Source organism: Drosophila novamexicana, unplaced genomic scaffold (genome assembly GCF_003285875.2).
Source record: "Drosophila novamexicana strain 15010-1031.04,08,12 unplaced genomic scaffold, DnovRS2.1 tig00000512-arrow-arrow-pilon, whole genome shotgun sequence".
Lineage (NCBI taxonomy): Eukaryota > Metazoa > Arthropoda > Insecta > Diptera > Drosophilidae > Drosophila > Drosophila novamexicana.
The window spans coordinates 862,055-878,978 of record NW_020824809.1 but is presented as its reverse complement, the minus strand read 5'-3'; the positions used below and the strand labels follow the sequence as shown (position 1 = coordinate 878,978).

Here is a 16,924-nt window from a genome sequence, read left to right as displayed (position 1 = left end):
GCCAGATCGCTGAAAAATGATTTAGTAATGTGCGCCAACCTGGCCTATTATCATTCATACCGTTAACGTTACGCTCTTGCTGATAAAAGTAAAGCAGGCACGTGTATATGTGTCTCTTCAATGCATGTGTCAGTGTGTGTGTGTGTTTCTGTCTGTCTGTGTGTGTGCATGTGTAACGGTGGTTGCTATATGCACGCGTACAAAGACTTGAATGAATCGATACTCCCGCATTTTTACTATCAGCCGCATGCGCACTAGCTCTATGAGGGTAACATTGCTCTGAGAATGTGCACGTAATTTAGTGTTGATAAACGCAGTAAAAATAACGGAAAAATTGCACTTTTTTAGCATTTAACGAGGGCAATATTACGTTATTTTGCATAAGATTGCATTGTAATTTGTTAAGTTTTAGCTAACTAAGAATTGTGAAAGGTGTGTTGATATTTTAATAAAAAAATTCCCGTGTTAACCCTCTCTACATCCATTGCATTCTCCCAATAGCTCTCGCTCTCGCTCTCTCACGTTACGCATTACATTTTGGTGGGAAATTAATATATAACAACTCGACTTGACGCTCAGTGAAAATTTCATCACCGTCGTTGATAGTTCAGCTATTTTTTGCATTGTGTGCTCGAAATTTAACAACCAAATTTGAAAAAAAGAAGCATTTTTGTGTTCACTTTTGATAATTAAATTCACCTAAAGTCTAACACGGTTCCATTAAAAATTTAATTACTTAATTACAAATCAAAATAAACTGTGAATTCCTCTGCTCAGTTTAGCTAAGAAAAAGGTGCGACTCAAACCCAAAGGAATTTGGAACTGCCAAAAATCGAAACACGGTAAAAATTCTGTATCACTAAGTCAGTCAGACTCTGTGTGTATGTGTGTGCGTGTGTGTGTGTGTGTACGTGATAAGCGTAGACAGACGCCGTAACAACAAACCCCAGGCAAAGGCTGAAGCAGAGGCTGAGACAGAAGCGCTTTATTGAATTAGACGTTACACAAAAACCGCTGGACGATTGAAGCGCGAGGTTTGGCAGCCAGCTAACCCACAAACCCACAACAGAGGCAGAACTCTGACCATAGTGGGAGGGGAAGGTAAAGGGGTAGTGGAAGTGGGGAGATAACTTTGGCGTTTGTTATATGCTGTGCTAATTGGCAAGTTAGCAAATTTTAATTAGAGCAGTAAACAAATGAACACGAGTATTTATAGCAGACAGCCCAGAAATATGCAACGAATCGCGTTTTGTAATTTAGCTAATAAAAGATACACACACACCCGCAAAAACATACACACACACACACACACAGCACGTGGGCGGACGTGCCAAATAATGTGCCTGCGTATTTTAAGCCACAATGTGTGGCTGTTTTTTTTTCCTTTGCTGCTGTTAGCGTGCGAGTCTTTGACCTCTGCCGTAAGCGATGTCATATTTATGTCACATTTTTGTCAGTTCCCGAGGTTTCTTATTATATGCTGCTTTAATTACCGTTGAAGGTACATTGAACGCCTCGTTCATGGAAAACTGAAGTCAAGTCAAGTCTCATGAATCAAGCAAATGTGCTACCTTAGCTGTCTGAAAAGGAAATGCGGCCTGAAAATGGCTTGGATATGGCTGCAGGTGTTTGCCTCTATCTTTTGCATTTGTGAGTCAGTAGAAAAATGAGCACCCGTCCCTGCGTCTATTGTTATGTGTGCAATCAGTTCGGGAACTGTTTTAAGGGCACACAAAACCTTCTCCTAAGCCACAGCTCATTCTCGTGTCGACGTTGATGGATCCTTGTGACCACTGAGCTGCAATCTAGCCCCATTAAGTGGCCAAACGGTGCAAGGTTGTTTGAAGCACAGAATTCAGTTGGCTTAAAGAAAGCTGTGGAAATGTAGAGGACCGAGTATCCGATTTTGTGCGTGTATGTTTCAGCTATTTATAATTCAGCTTTTTTTTTATAAAATTGCCCAAATGGCGACTATTTTGATTTAAGTGTTACAACAAGTACAGCAAGCCACATTGTGGGCTATGCAACAAACTGTTTGCGGGAATACAAAAATCTATTTCTGTTTTGCGAAAATTCAACATTGTTGGTTTCCTTTGGGGGCTTTTGGAGCTGTAATGTAAGCAATCAAAAGTTACAGATACAGATACTGATTCATCGTTGTTGTATTTTTAGCAAAAGTTTGCGTGCAATAAACAATTTGAGACACTGAATGAAATAATAAACACACATTGCCAATATCAGCTTGCTTGCCACCAAATGTGCCATTTTCTGATTCCGTTTTTCGGCACACTCATCTGTCAACTTTGACATTTGTATTCAAGGATGTGTGCGGATGCGAGCGAGCAAGCGAGAAAGAGCGTGATTTTGGCGAAATGGCAAATGTCGCACAGCGGCAAGTAGGAGCACCGACACTTGCACTCTCAAACACACACACACACACACACACGCACCCACCCATGCATACTGAAACTCAAGCCACAAGAGAACTGTTTTTGGTGCGCCCACGCAAATGTGGCACAAAGTAAGCTACAGTCCAGACCAAGTGACGCCATTGCCGAACTACATGGCGTATGCGTAATATAGCCAGCTTTAAATAGCCCATAATGAAAGCTTATATCATAAATGCAAGTCCAACATTGTCCGAATCCTAGCTTCATGCATCTTTTATGACGCTGTAAATTTGCTATTTGCAATTCCAAGTCCCATTCGCTGTCTAACGAATTTCAATTTATGTACATATCATTAGAGCCTGACAAGGACATACTAGAGAGCAGACCAAATTGCGTCTAAGGCCGTTGTGTCAATTTGTAGCACGCACACGCTCACTTAAGTTTTTGAGTGAGCAGCCGTAAAACATTTCTAAACTACAACTTTAATACGAGGGTGGATTTAGTCAGCATGCCATGACTTGTTTGAATTTTCCGACGTAACAATTTCAATTCTTGGCGCTGTGAGATTCACCAAAAGACGCCCTTGGGACAAATTAAGTTAAAGGTTTGAGATTTTTGCTTTAATCTCACACAAAGATATATTTCGTATGTTTGACAATGTTTTTCTATTATTGTGCTAATGTGGCAAATACTGTTCTAGAAATATGAGTAGAGTATCGTACGCTTAGTTAACGCGCTTTTCCTAAGCCCTGGTAGTCACTAACGAAAGTCTCCAATGAAGTATATGGATATGCTTGTTTTAGCCCAGGATAAAGAAAGTTGTAAGGAGTTTTATCATAATATCTCCCTCGCACTTGTCCGTTCGGCCGGGTGTACGAACACAAGATTGGTAAAATGAGTATTTATCATTGAATAATAACAATTATTATTGTTATTTGTTTTATCTTTTGCCAAAAGATCGAAACACTCAATCGATTTTCATCGATTATGATATACACTTTTATCAATCAGTTTAATCTGATCGGTTGTATTAATGTAAGTTTATTTTACGACTTTATGCTTCTTACCACGAGATTCAAACTTTGATTTCAACTTTTGATTGTTGAGGGTTGAGCTTTAGTTTCAGCATTTTATTTACTTAAAATATGCCAAATTAACATTATTTTTGCATAGGGCTACGTTTTCCTACATAATTGTTTAGTTTTTAAACAAGTGGTTCGGATCATATTAAGAAAGACATTATAATTCTATGTTCGAACTGTCTAGATTTCGGCCCGTTTTCAGCCCTTGAGTTTTCTTGGCCTTGTATGCATATATTTCTTTATTAGTGCTTATCAGGTTTGTTCAATCCAATTTAATTACTGTATTGCACCAACAACAAGTAAATTTACGTAACATAACAAGATACCAGTAAACGTATTAAAAGTTTTATATTTTCTTAATTAAATAGAGAGGCTTCAGTATGGAAAAGTATACCATATTGTAACAAAACGACATTTTCCCCTACAATATTTTTTCTTACTCTCAGTTTTGCCTGTATCCTTTGTCCTATTTCGCGGCAGGGAGTGCATTGAACCAACAATAATAATCGTTCGAGTTGGTCGCACATACCAACAGCAACAGCAGTAGCGACCACAGTTGAACAGACTGTCTGACAGTCAGTTGGACAGACAGATAAACAGGCAGTCAGACAGTTGGGACGCCTGCCATTTTGTCCTGAGCTGGCGACCAGATAGCAGTCTGCTTCTTTCCCTATGAAGTTTGTCGTTCGCTCGACAATCAGATGTTTGTTCTACGCGACATTGTCAAAAGTTGTTGTGACAAGCGCTGAGTAAATAAATTTGTTTCGCAAAGTTAAACAAACCTTCTTTATTCTTTAATTGCAGGATTTAGCGGATACCTTTAAAGTTGAACACGCAGCTGCAAGGCATCCATCTGAACAGGAGCTCTGCGCCACCGACACTGAACACCGGCCAACTGTTCGGGTCCATCGTTGTCCACGGTCAATATTAGCGCCATTGCAACTGCTGGGTGTGGGCGAATCTGCGCCCCGCCACCGGTAAGGCAGTGCCACATTCACATATCATTCGATGCTAGCCGTCGGTGCCATCGCCACTCACTGCCATTCACCATCAACTATTCATTTAGCTATACACACACGCACAGATATATCATGCCATGCCTTGCTTCATATATGTATGCCCGTTTTTTCCGTTCTGTTTTTTAGTTTTTCAATTCCGCTTATCAGTTCAGTTCAGTTGCCTTTAAAGCTTGGCTCAGCCATCAATTTTAAACAGTTTGCTTGCAGTGCTTGGGCACTACCTATGGGCGCACACGTCGCAAGCATAAACCCAAATGGCCCACAAGCCCGGCGCAGCTTGATTGTTGTGCGTGTGCTGGCTGCAAGTGTTGGCTCATAATGCCAGCTTGAAAAGTTTCAAGTGTTTTGAGCCCAAGGGGCGCAGCCCATTCAAATATATAACACAAGAGGTCCAACAAAACGAGAAGGCCGTGCAGCGTTTTGACTACAAGTGTTTGACATACTTGACGGGCAACAAGGCACCACCCTGCACGGGCCACTGAAATTCATTGATTTTTATTCGTTAGCGGAGTCCACAAGGGTCGCACCAAGCCCATGGCTCCATGAATGTGGCTGCTTAGCACTTGGTAGCCAGAGTCCTCAGTTGTCCTTGGCAACAGCTTGGCCAGTTGCAGTTGGGCTGGCACCTGTTGCCAGTCTGCTCGTAATCGCTAATATCCTTTTCGATGTAGTTAGTTTTTATGTTCATTATGCACACGAGTGTTTTTCTTTTATTCAAATTCAGCTGTTGCTCGGCTCAATGATTATTTTGTTTCGTTTACCCCGACTTTGGCTGCGTCCGTTCGACCATTCCAAGCTCAGCAAAAATCACCTAGTTTTCAATTCACAAATTTTCATTGCCATTCCATGTTCTACTAACACGCGACCAGTTGGTAGTTTGTAAGTGACCAAAACTAATCGACGCAACGAAAATAATTAAATAAATTTACTAATTGTTCTCTCAACAAGATGACATATGAAATTTGAAATTGGGGTTCCTTTCTAAGAATAGCATCAGCAATATCGTTATTGCCAGCTCTTATATATATATATTTTTTTTACGATTTTTACCATCTTTCACTGTGTGAATTTTCATTCGAAGTGACCGTCAAGTATACGTCTAGTATGACGGTAATTAAGACTCAGGCCAATTGGGCACGACCACTTTCTCCGGGCTAAAATCGGCCGACTAAAATATGGCGCCAACCTTAATTACGGATTACTGATCACAGATTAAAGTCAGAGCAGTATTTTATTGCATTTTATGTTTACGTAACGCTTTGAACGTTTTGCCTTGAATATTCAATTATACACATACATACTTACTACCTAAGTGTATGCCCCGATATACGATAAATGTCTATGCACTACAAGAACAATTCGTTTATTGAATGCCTTAAATTCGAAGCACTTAACTAATAAGTTGGTCTAAACATAACATTGTATTCTCTATTTCGTTCGCGTGCCGCACAGGAACCGAAAAGCAGCACCCTGAATTTCTCATCGTTTAAATCAAGCTTCACTTCCAATGTTAATTTCCTGAAGAGAAGGTAAAGACCTTAAAAGGAAACGCCCCCTTCCTTAGCGGGGAGGGGGCTTCAGTTCAGGACGAGACTAATTTGAGATTTCATATGTTTGTCTATTTTCTCTCCCCCCCGCAAATGGTGCGCTTTCTCTGTTTCTCTCTCTCTCCCTCTATTTCTTTTGCTCTCTCACCTAACTGCGCTGCACCTTTCACTTGTCTACTTGTTCCACGGCTCACATTTGAAACAACTTAACGAAAACCACAACAAACCCACGCAACAACCACACCACACACCCAACACAAACATCTAATCCACATCCACGCAACACGTGCAGATTCAGCTCGGGAGACTTGTCTTCCGAGGTCGATGATGTTGATCCCAATAGATTGCCGCCGGCTGCGCGTCCTATACAGGACCAGCCAACCAAGCCGCATGTTGCCGGCGGTCCGCCGAGCATGCCGCCACCGCCGGCGCCGGGCCAACTGCCACCGCAGCCTGCCGGCGCAGCTCCGGAGCTGTCGCTAAGCTTCGGCGCTGGCAAGGCACCGGCTTCGGCGGCTCCAGCGCCCCCGCGAGGCGTAAGCGCGCCCACCAGCCCGGCCAAGTCGCGAGAGAGTCTCTTGCAGCGTGTGCAGAGTTTAACAGGCGCAGCACGTGATCAGGGCGCTTCCATATTGGGTATGTTATGGCTAAATAAAAAACATGAAATCCTTCGCAAATTCTCGGGTCCAATTTTATCGAACTTCGTGTATCATATAATCTCCATGTTATCGACATCATACAGCTCGTAATTTCGTTTTTTCAATTCCAAATAACTCTCAATGTCAATTAATTGTATTACATCTAAACAATATCAATTAACAATTTAAATTGATTTCAATGGGTTTCAATAGAATTCACGAAAATAAATTATAATCTAAATATTCTTTTAAATTTCAGCTCTGTAGTGTTATTTCTTAATTAAAATACTAGGTGTTTATTACAAGTTACCAAATCAAAGAAGAAAACCATTTCAGTAATAGTCAACATTTAGATGGGTTCGAAATTTGCGAAATTTTAGAGAAAAGGAATTTCAGAGTTGCCCGTACAACTTCTGCAGAGTTGAACCTGGGAATGAAACTTAAATTAAATTATTTGCTTATCTCAATTAACTTTTACCACACGCAGGAGCTGCGGTTCAGAGTGCCACTCAGCGTGCGCCCACCTTTAACAAGGACAGATACTTCACGCTGCTGGTGCTGGATGATCAGAACACGGACTGGTCGAAATACTTCCGCGGCAAACGTTTGCATGGCGATTTCGATATACGCGTCGAGCAGGCAGAGTTCCGAGTAAGCTTGCGTCACACAGCACACTAAAACAATTGTGAGCCCTTTTGTATTATCTACTGTGCATCCGCAGGACATAACCGTGGTCTCCAGCGCCGATACCGGACCGGTTGTTACAATGGCCGCCTATCGCAGCGGCACCCGGGTGAGTTTTTGCCCATTCTCGGTCGTTTCGTGTTTGTTCTTAATTAGTGCATTGCGCACAGGCAATAGTCCCTGTCTGGTCCCTTCTGCTGTTAGCTGTCTGTTAATTTGCAGTTCAGCTATTTTTGCTTTTATTGCCCTCACATTTCAACTTAATTCGCATTGGAGTGGCTTAAGTGCTTTGCTGCCGTCGTCAAGCCAAGGCTTCGACCGGGCACGCATTCAATTTACGTGCAGTCCAAAGGATTCTCAAGCACTACGTTTATCAACACTTTTCCAGCATTCCACATCACTTGTGTCCGTGTGTGCATAGTGGTGATTAAATAATCCCACAACTCTTTAGTTATGGTTGCACTTGGGCCAGTAATCAAAGCACTTGCAGCTTAAGCTCTTCAAGCTGGACAGTCGTTCACAGTAGAAGTGGGACTAAAATAATTTTAGCCTAATGAGCTGCCTTGGTAGCAGTTAGCATATTTCATTTGCGAAGCTATCTTAAAACATACCAATTCTAGTACCTCAAAACTGATTGGCATTCAGTTGTATTTACGTATATAGAATTATCCTAATCAAACAGAATAGTTGCTCAATCAAAAAATGTATTAGAGACTGCTTACTGTACTTTTAAATTGAATATTCTGTTGTTTTAGAGTCTATCCATTTTCTCAAGTTATATTTGACAAACACTCTAATTCTGGCATGATATTTCTAATATGAGCTAAGTTATGAACCTTGTCCAAGGTTTGTATTTGACACAAAATTATCCGAATTTGTATCCGATAGACAAAGTATCCAAGACACTGTTGCATGCATTTTCACCACAGTTATTTCTTGGCCCCGCCTGAAAGTATGCTGTGAAACGTTTAAATCGCCAATTCCTTGATTGCTGCATAGCACGAGGTACGTGATAAAATTATCCGATGGTTACGTGCGGGAGAAGTGTATGCATTACGTAAATGTGTGTGTAAAATGAACACGTCTGCATCTGGCGGCTGAGCTGTCTGTCATATATTATTACGGAGCAGCATATATGTTGATTGTACATTGAATTCTGGGCTGAGCTTGTCTGGGGCGGTTAAATGTAATTAAATGTGTGCAAGTAATGCAGGGAGTGCGAGATAAACGGCTGTTTTTCGTATTTATTTTGTCACTTTGCATCTAATTAGTTAAGAGTCAACTAAAATTACAAAATTATATTCTGCTTTTCATATTGGTTTCTAATGTAACTTTGGAATATCACACACCAAAACAAAAATAAAAAAAAAAAAACAAAACAAATACAGGTTGCCCGCTCGTTTCGCCCGGATTTCGTATTGATCCGCCAGCCGCCGCGTGACGGCTCCAGCGATTACCGATCAACAATATTGGGTCTCAAATACGGCGGAGTGCCCAGCATCAACTCGTTGCATTCCATCTACCAGTTTCAGGTGAGTTGAGAGCTCCTTCCGAGTGCCTGTTGTGGGTGTTAATGGTGCAATCTTTCGCAATCTTTGTTATTGTTATTGGACAGGACAAGCCATGGGTGTTCTCGCATCTGCTGCAGCTGCAGCGTCGCCTGGGCCGCGACGGCTTTCCGTTGATCGAGCAAACATTCTTCCCGAATCCGCGTGATTTGGTAAGTGTATTAAACATTAAGAGCTAATTACTAATTAAGTAGCTACATTGAATCGTGGTCACATCTAAAAGACGTCCATTAATAAATAACACATTAAGCATAACGTACAAATTAAAGCTCTACACAAAACTCAAATATAAAATTTAAATAAAAACCATAGAATAACAGAAGGCACTCCGGCCGCCTTTTGCATATTCTACGGATAGCTTAGGCACTTTTTGTAGAGCTGTGTGCGTCGCCAGCGGCAGCGCTGGATATCGCCCATCGGCGATTTGATGTTGTGGGGCACGCAGGCGGAGTAGTCCCGCTCGCACTTGCCGTACGGCGACCACTTGCAGCCGTCGGCGTACTCCCGCTGTCGCAGGCACTGCATGCCAAAGCATGGGGTGATCTGTGCGAGCAAATGGGAAGGATTCGATTTTAGCTGGCAGCTATATTGATTGGGGCACATGCTGGCTGAAGCACACTTACCGTGCAGTTGCAGGCCAAGCCGTAGGCGCCGCTGAAGCCGTGGCGCTCGCTGATTGTCATCTTAGTGTATTCCTTGTAGTAGCTGCACAGATTTAGCTGGGGCATGCGTCCAGCTATAATGTACACCTTGCCAATGTCCAGCTGAATTCCGCACATCGCGTCATTATTGGGCGTGGACAGACGACCGTCACGCAGCATTCTGCGCGCTTCCGGTGTGGCCTAGGCGAAAGAAAAACGATTCGTCTGTTGAGGAATGATATAGGGGCAGGGCCACGAGTGCCGAGTGCTTACCTTATAGGTGCGCTTTATGTGCACCTTGAAGGTGGTTTTGCCCGGCTCGATGGAATTCGACTTGCGCAGAACGCGCAGCTGCACAACTGTCAAGGAAATGCTGGCATTTTAATAGAATTCTCCAAGGATATGTGAACATCCTTTACACATAGCACTTAACACCCCATTGCTTCTCATTTCTACTCACCATAATCAGCAGTGCAGTAATGCGTCTGTGGATGCGAGGGCATGCACATACAGGCATCTGCGGAGCGGCCATAAAACGCCAGCACTGCGAACAGTGCGAGCGCCAATAAACTGAAAGGCTTTGTTAATTCCATGGCGCCGTCAAGCTGGGCAGCTCCAATCCGTGTGTGTCGCCTTGCTAACACCCAAACCAATAAGAAAACGTGTGCGGGTCTGTAAGGCAATGGGAAATGTGTATGATTGCATTTTATTTTTATGACGATTTACTGCTTGCGGTAACCCAAAGCCGCTGCTGAAGGTCACTCGTCAACGCTGCATTAACTCTGCCTTACTTATGCTATAGGCTTATCTGTTAAACGTGCTGCCACCCATCACCCAATCATGCATCCATCAAGGCGCTGTCAAGTGTCACATATTACGCATACGCCCCAGTGTCCAAGTAATTAATACTGTCAATGCGTCTCGCCTGTGGCACGCATCATTATCAAGTGGGCAAGAGGTTGCTGTGTTCGCATTGTTTGTTGTGGGTTACATTTACTTTAGCAGCCACTTTATAAAGTGCACTCAACAAAAGCTGCTTTATTATCTATTTGAACAGCTCGCATATATTTTAATGGTCATTCGAATTCAATTTAATGTTATTCTCGTGTTGTGCAATCGATTCGGATGCCCCTGCATGAGCTGCACGCATAAATCGCATTGGAAAACTATTCAAAAAGTAGTTCAATTGCCGCCAAATGCATGCCAGCCATTCCATTTAGTATTGTTTATGGGAAATTCATAGAAAACTTGAGCCAAAGAAGTCGAAATCCATTGAAAAGCTGCTGCCGTGCATATATATCAACGCAAAAATATTGTATAATATCAAGAGCGGGGCGAAATAATCAGTCCAGTCAGTCGAACTCGCATTTGCAGTCGCAGTCGCAGTCCCATTTCCAGGTCCCAGTCATCGTGTCGAACTGATCGACAGAGATAGGCAGGCCCATATAGACAACATATGCAATGGCTATGCCAGGCAAAGGCAAAAGCAAAGGCAGCACCAGCAGCAGCAGCAGCGGCAGCGGCAAAGGCAATGTGGCAATTAAATTGAAATAAAATTGAATTAAAAGCATTTTGCGGAAAAGCCACTAGGAAAACAACTGAGCAGGGAGAAAGACGACGGCGGAGCCAGCAGTAAAGAGGGGATGCACAGTCGATTGCCTTATTGATTGAATGCAAGCAAGAATAATGCATCAAACTATTTATTAAGTGGCAGTCCAAAGTGGCAGCTAGACGAGCAGACGCCTCGGCCCTAATGGGCCAACTGAAGAGCGCTGCTGGAGTAGAAGCTTGTCAAATCTAGATCTGTGTCGTAATATCTTTATGTTCTTGGAATTCTTCATGAGGAAAGTTTCCTTTCAGTTTGCCTGGCTTCACTGCACATTTGTTTTGTCTTGTTTTGTATTGTTTTGTTTTGTTGGGCTGTTGTGTCTTGTCGGTCTGCATTTGACACTTTGGCTGGCAATTAACGGCGTGGATTTGTTTAACAAACAGCCAACAAGACAACAAATAAGCGAACACAAAACTGGCACGCACACATTCGTAACGTCAACAGCGTTTAGCAACTAAATCGACTGGAAAACCAATAGAAAACAAGAAAAACTTTTTACACTCGCTGCAAATTCGCACGATTTCCATTCGTTTAGTTTTCCACGATAGCAGCTCCCACCCTTCGCCATCAGCAGCCACAATTAGCGTACCCATATATCACGCAGGCATAATTTAAAGTTGGCCCCAACGAGCAGTCGGGGGCAGCAACCAGCAGGCGTTGGCGGCATGTCAACGCCAAAGCTAGTGCTGATGGGGGAAGGTGCGTGGGGATACGGGGCTGAGGTGGACTATCGATGCCAGAGGCAGCGGTGTTTTGTTGACAAGCTATACATGTGTCAATTAAATGTTATATATCATAGCACCACTGCATACACACGCACACACACACACACACACACACAGAGTCATATGCATACACACATAATTGTGTATGCATAAACACTTATGGGCTGTTGCTTTGACGTCACTTTGAGAGTCGTCTAATTGCCACACTTGTTGTTGCTGTTGTTGCTGACGTTGTTGTTGCTGTTGTTGTTCTATCGTCATCAGCATGGAAGTTGACATTTGACACTGAAACAGACGGCAGTCGGCTTCAGCATCTGACTGTCACTATGCTATGCGGGCCGCCAACAAAAGTTTCGAAACGTATGAATGTGTATAGTCAAATATCGACATGACTTTAATTAGCATTGATTTCCACTTTGCCCTTAGCCCATTTAAACGAGACCAGCAACAACTGCAAACAGAGCGGCGCGGGGAGAGCATCACATTCTGTGAAAGAAAGTGCCCCAACTAAAGCAACTGGTGCTCATATGACATATATCAGATTGGTGTCATGGGGTTGATGGGGAGATAAACGATTGCAATCAAAATCGAGATTAGATACTGACATCTTGAGACTGCAGATACACGAGAATTGGTGAACACATATTTATACTTTTAAATACCTTATATGTACTGTCGTTGAGTTTGTACTAAGCAACTGATGGAAAAGCCGATTCGTTCGTCCAAATAGACTCCAAACTCTTAAATCTAAAGCCGAAAGTAACCCAATGTTGGGTGCATACCAAATGTGGTGTGCCATATGCAGATGCATGCGATTATGTGTTTAGTATTTCTTATTACGATAAGCTCGCTTTGGCAAAGAAACTTAAGCATTAAATGTGAAAGTTTTCAAATATTACATTTTGTGCGATTCGGTTTGCGGTTGGTAGGGACCAGGTGTGTCACATTTTGGCCAAAATAACAAAAGTTTCCTCTCAACAATTTGGATTTTGGGTTGCACCCATTTTTTGTTAAATTTTAAATTGAATTTGTTTGGCTTAATCTTCGTATCACAATCTGTCATTCAATCAATTTAATTTAAATTAACGCTATTTGAGCCAAATACTTTTTTTTATACCCTGAACCCATTAAAAATGGGTACAAGGGTATATTGTATTTGTGCAAACTTCAAATGTTGTAACAGGCAGAAGGAAGCTTCTCCGACCCCATATATATATATATATATATATATATAATATATTCTTGATCAGCATCAATAGCCGAGTCGATCTAGCCGTCCGTATGTATGACCGCAAGGATCTCAGAACCTATAGGAGCTAGAGACTTGAAATTTTAGATGTAGGTGCTCCTAGTGCCTGCGCAGATTGAGTTTGTTTCCGATAATCGATAACTTACTCCGTTTCCAAGCAATCGATAAAAATCGATATCGATATCCTGTTTTTTGGGCAATTTTGGTAAATAATAAGAGCTAGAGTCACCAAACTTGACATGTACAAGAGGGTTCAGCGTATCCCCTAGTTGGGAGCTCCCGTCTAGAACCTCTTACTTGTTTTGGCTTGTTGTGATATTGTGCAACTTGTTTAACCCAAGATTCGAGTAACAGTTAAAAGAGCGTAATTCCAGAAACGAAACAGTTGAGTTGAAAGCGATTAGCTGTTATTTATTTAAATGCATTTCCAAAGAATAATTAAATATAAGATAATATACTCTCATTGTAGACTTGTTTTATTTTATCATAATACGGTAATATTTTTGGACTGCCAGCTGCATTAACTTATCATATTGTGGGAATTTAATGCTTATCATATGCAATAATTCAATTTTTTAGCAAAGGACTTATACTCTTAGATATACAAATGCATGTTTATTTAAATACTTGTAATACCCGCAAGCACAAACAACGTGACAGTGCGGCGCAGCATGTTTTGTGTTGCAGTTGAATTCATGCGAAATACAACAGAGAACGAAACGAAGATTAAATACCCTTGTAGACAAAGGGATTACGGTTATCCAGATATTGGGAAGACATTGGGAAGCTCGTAACTGCTGAGTTTGCCGAATATATCTTGAAAAGCAGAACGCTTTTCCACACAAAACGCTCCGTAGCTATATGATATATTAGTCCGATGTTTAAGCGTTTAGTTTTGATAGATCGCATGACACTTACATAACATGCTACCAAAATCAGAAAGACCGAAAAAAATGTTGATGATGATAGCTTTTAGCGGAAAAACAGAGAGACGCACAGAAGGACATGGTTAAATCGACTGAATATACTATGAAAACGAAGGTGTCTCCTTCTATGCGTAACATATTTAGTGACTGCGTCATGATACCCTTCACAATCGTATAATAGAGCCACAAATTGTGTTATTATTTACAAAGATTATTAACACTTGCCCAGACAGCGGCTTTCCAGGTAAATGAGTAACTGGGTAACTGGGTGACTGAAACTGGGGATTGAAAAGACGGAAAACCAAAAAGGTAAACAGCAAAAAGGACTGAACAGGGCTAAAAGAGAGGCAAAAAAAAACGTCGCCGCAAACCGCCTTCAAGCGTTGCGATTGGGCTTTTGGTTTTTTGCTTTGGTTGGACTTGGATGCTGAGCCAAGCGGCTTCCAGAGAAAAGCCGCATAATTAGTGGGCTTCTGGTTATCGGCTGGCTGGTCGGCTCGGTAGCAGGCCATTAAACTGGTCTGTTAATAGAGCTGCACAACTTTGTTTTACGGCCACTTAATTGAGTCATAAAACGCCGCTAATGCCTGCATAATGCATGGCATACAAAATATTGACATGTTGCGCCATTTGCGGCACACAATCACTCGACCTCTGCCGCTTGATGGCGGCATGCAACACGAGCTCGGGGCAACTAAATAGTTCCGACAATGTGGTCTTTATGCCAGACAACACCACTTTTCGCGCCTCAAAAATCAATGCACATAAAATCGAATCACAATCGAGGGAAATAAAAAGCCCGAAATATTTAATTTGTTTTTTTTTTAACATTTGATTTTATACCCTGCACTCATTGAACATGGGTAAAAGGGTATACTGGTATTATGTAATAGGAACAAGAAGAAAACATCTCTGACCCCATAAAGTATTATATATGCTTGCGATCCAGCCGTGACCTTGAGTCTATTCGTCTGTCCGCCCATATGTCTCTCAGAATATCTAATAGCTAGGTCTTTCTAATGCCCGCCCCGTACGAGTTTTCTTTTTTCCGAAAATCGACAATTTGACCAGATAAAAATCTTTATTGAAATCTTATTTATAACCATATAAGTATATAACTAGCTTAAGCTGCCAATATTAGGTAGTAGTGATCTTGTTAATAATAAAATATATATACATTTTAAGCAAAAAAAAAAAAAAAGAAAAGATAAGATAAGATCAAGAATCCTTCGTTTTATAGCTGAATTTGGGGTTGGTAGAATGTGCGGGTAACCCCTAGTCGGGCCCTCCCGACTAGAGCACTCTTGCTTGTTTTTATTTATATTTATTTTTATTGTTGTTTTTGCCACAGCGGTCATTTACTTTTCGGCTTTGCGCTTTGTGACAATTCTCATTTGTTTGACTTTTATTGCTGATTGACTTTCTAAACAATTCGTTTTTGGGGCCGAGCAGATGTATAAATAAAGGCATATATATGTATATATATATCGGTCGGTACAACAAATTTGTATCTTAATCGTAAAAAACTTCTGCAGTAAATGCCTCCTCCGTCCCTTATAAGTATTATAAGATCTCCAAGAATTACTCAAAATGATTTCTGCAATCGAAAAAACTACATTTTGCACATCATAATTTACATATTTAATTAGTTTACAAAAATAACTATTGAAATATATATGTAAAAAGCTTAAACAATTCTGTTTCTTATAAATTAACCATTTTCGAATTAATCACTCTACGTTGCTGAGTAAATAATTTCATAAGAAGTTATATTGAGGTTTGATTGATAAAGGGACTGAGCAACATGATGAATCCACAAATACATGTCTAAATGTAAAATGTAATAAATTAGAATTCATTTGTGTCGCATGCCAGATTTAAGTCGGAATATGATGCAAATATATGTATATAGGTATATGGGTTGATAGTGTGCCAGCTTTATTAATATGTCCATGACTGCACACACTTTTCGCACTAAAAAGGAAGTCTTATCGGCATTTTGTATCTTTTCATTAAATGCAATTTGTAGTATTTGCATTTACCCCGCGAAGTGTTTGCTTTCCATTTACCAAATCAAATATTTGTATAGCCACAGCTGATAAGCAAAGTGCAACGCAGTTTCCACGCCAAAACTATAAGCTCCTACTTTTTTTTTTATCTGTTTTGGTGTTTTTTGGAGACATCCATAACAAGCTGGAAACTTTCTTTGCCCACTGGCGACCTTTTTGTCTGTGGCGGCTTTTCCGCTTGCAGCGTGAGCACAATGAAAGAAAATTAAAGGAAAATATCAAAGTCACGATCGACAACGCCATAATCAGCATGATCAATGATGCCCGAGCCCGAAACCGTGGCCCTGACTGGCCAAGCAAAATATGTTTACTTTGATTAATGTTCATTGGCAAGCCGTTTCTCAGCTGAACTTTGACATGCAAATGTGGTTGCTGCTACGAATCGTGTGATTGCCAAATACATAAACGTTTTACTCTCGCGATTGACTTCAGGCATTCAGATAGACAGATAGACACCTGTTAGTTAGTATAAATGCCTAGCTGATAAGACATGTTAATGTCAGTCCTCGTTTGCTAATTGAATTTTGACTGCGACTGACGCATTACCAACAGCAACAACAACAACGGCAGCAGTAGCAGCTGCAACTGCAACTGCATCCGAGCTTGACGGCTCCATTCTAGCGTGACGTGATCTTGACAAGGCGGCGCCAGTACAAAGCGCTCGCAACTGTCATTTATTTGAAAATCGCTGCCAAAACCCAGTCATGTGCCGGTTCAAAAGTCGTTACAATTATGTTTGACCACAACTGCAAGCGCCCAAAAAAGTTGTGTTTGGTT

General features: G+C 41.4%; 2 protein-coding genes across 3 annotated transcripts in view; one reads left to right on the top strand and one right to left on the bottom strand.

The window, feature by feature from the left end:
* The first annotated feature begins 4,356 nt into the window (after positions 1–4,356).
* LOC115761829 (synapsin) overlaps positions 4,357–16,924 on the top strand; it is a 27,129-nt gene continuing 14,561 nt past the window's right edge. Inside the window, 7 exon segments of the mRNA XM_030703771.1 lie at positions 4,357–4,449; positions 5,944–6,020; positions 6,331–6,674; positions 7,164–7,327; positions 7,398–7,469; positions 8,749–8,892; positions 8,976–9,080. Coding sequence (XP_030559631.1) covers positions 6,452–6,674; positions 7,164–7,327; positions 7,398–7,469; positions 8,749–8,892; positions 8,976–9,080 — 708 coding nt within the window. The 5' untranslated portion in view covers positions 4,357–4,449; positions 5,944–6,020; positions 6,331–6,451.
* LOC115761826 (tissue inhibitor of metalloproteinase) overlaps positions 9,074–16,924 on the bottom strand; it is a 12,615-nt gene continuing 4,764 nt past the window's right edge. The window contains exons 1-4 of one of the 2 annotated variants that reach the window (XM_030703768.1): positions 10,030–10,162; positions 9,843–9,928; positions 9,552–9,770; positions 9,074–9,471 (exon numbers count right to left, since the gene is read on the bottom strand). In XM_030703768.1, the coding sequence (XP_030559628.1) occupies positions 9,277–9,471; positions 9,552–9,770; positions 9,843–9,928; positions 10,030–10,162 (633 nt within the window). In that variant the 3' untranslated portion in view covers positions 9,074–9,276. Of the gene's footprint in view, positions 9,472–9,551; positions 9,771–9,842; positions 9,929–10,029; positions 10,242–16,924 lie in introns of those variants that run through there. The other variant, XM_030703766.1, reaches the window with a different exon arrangement.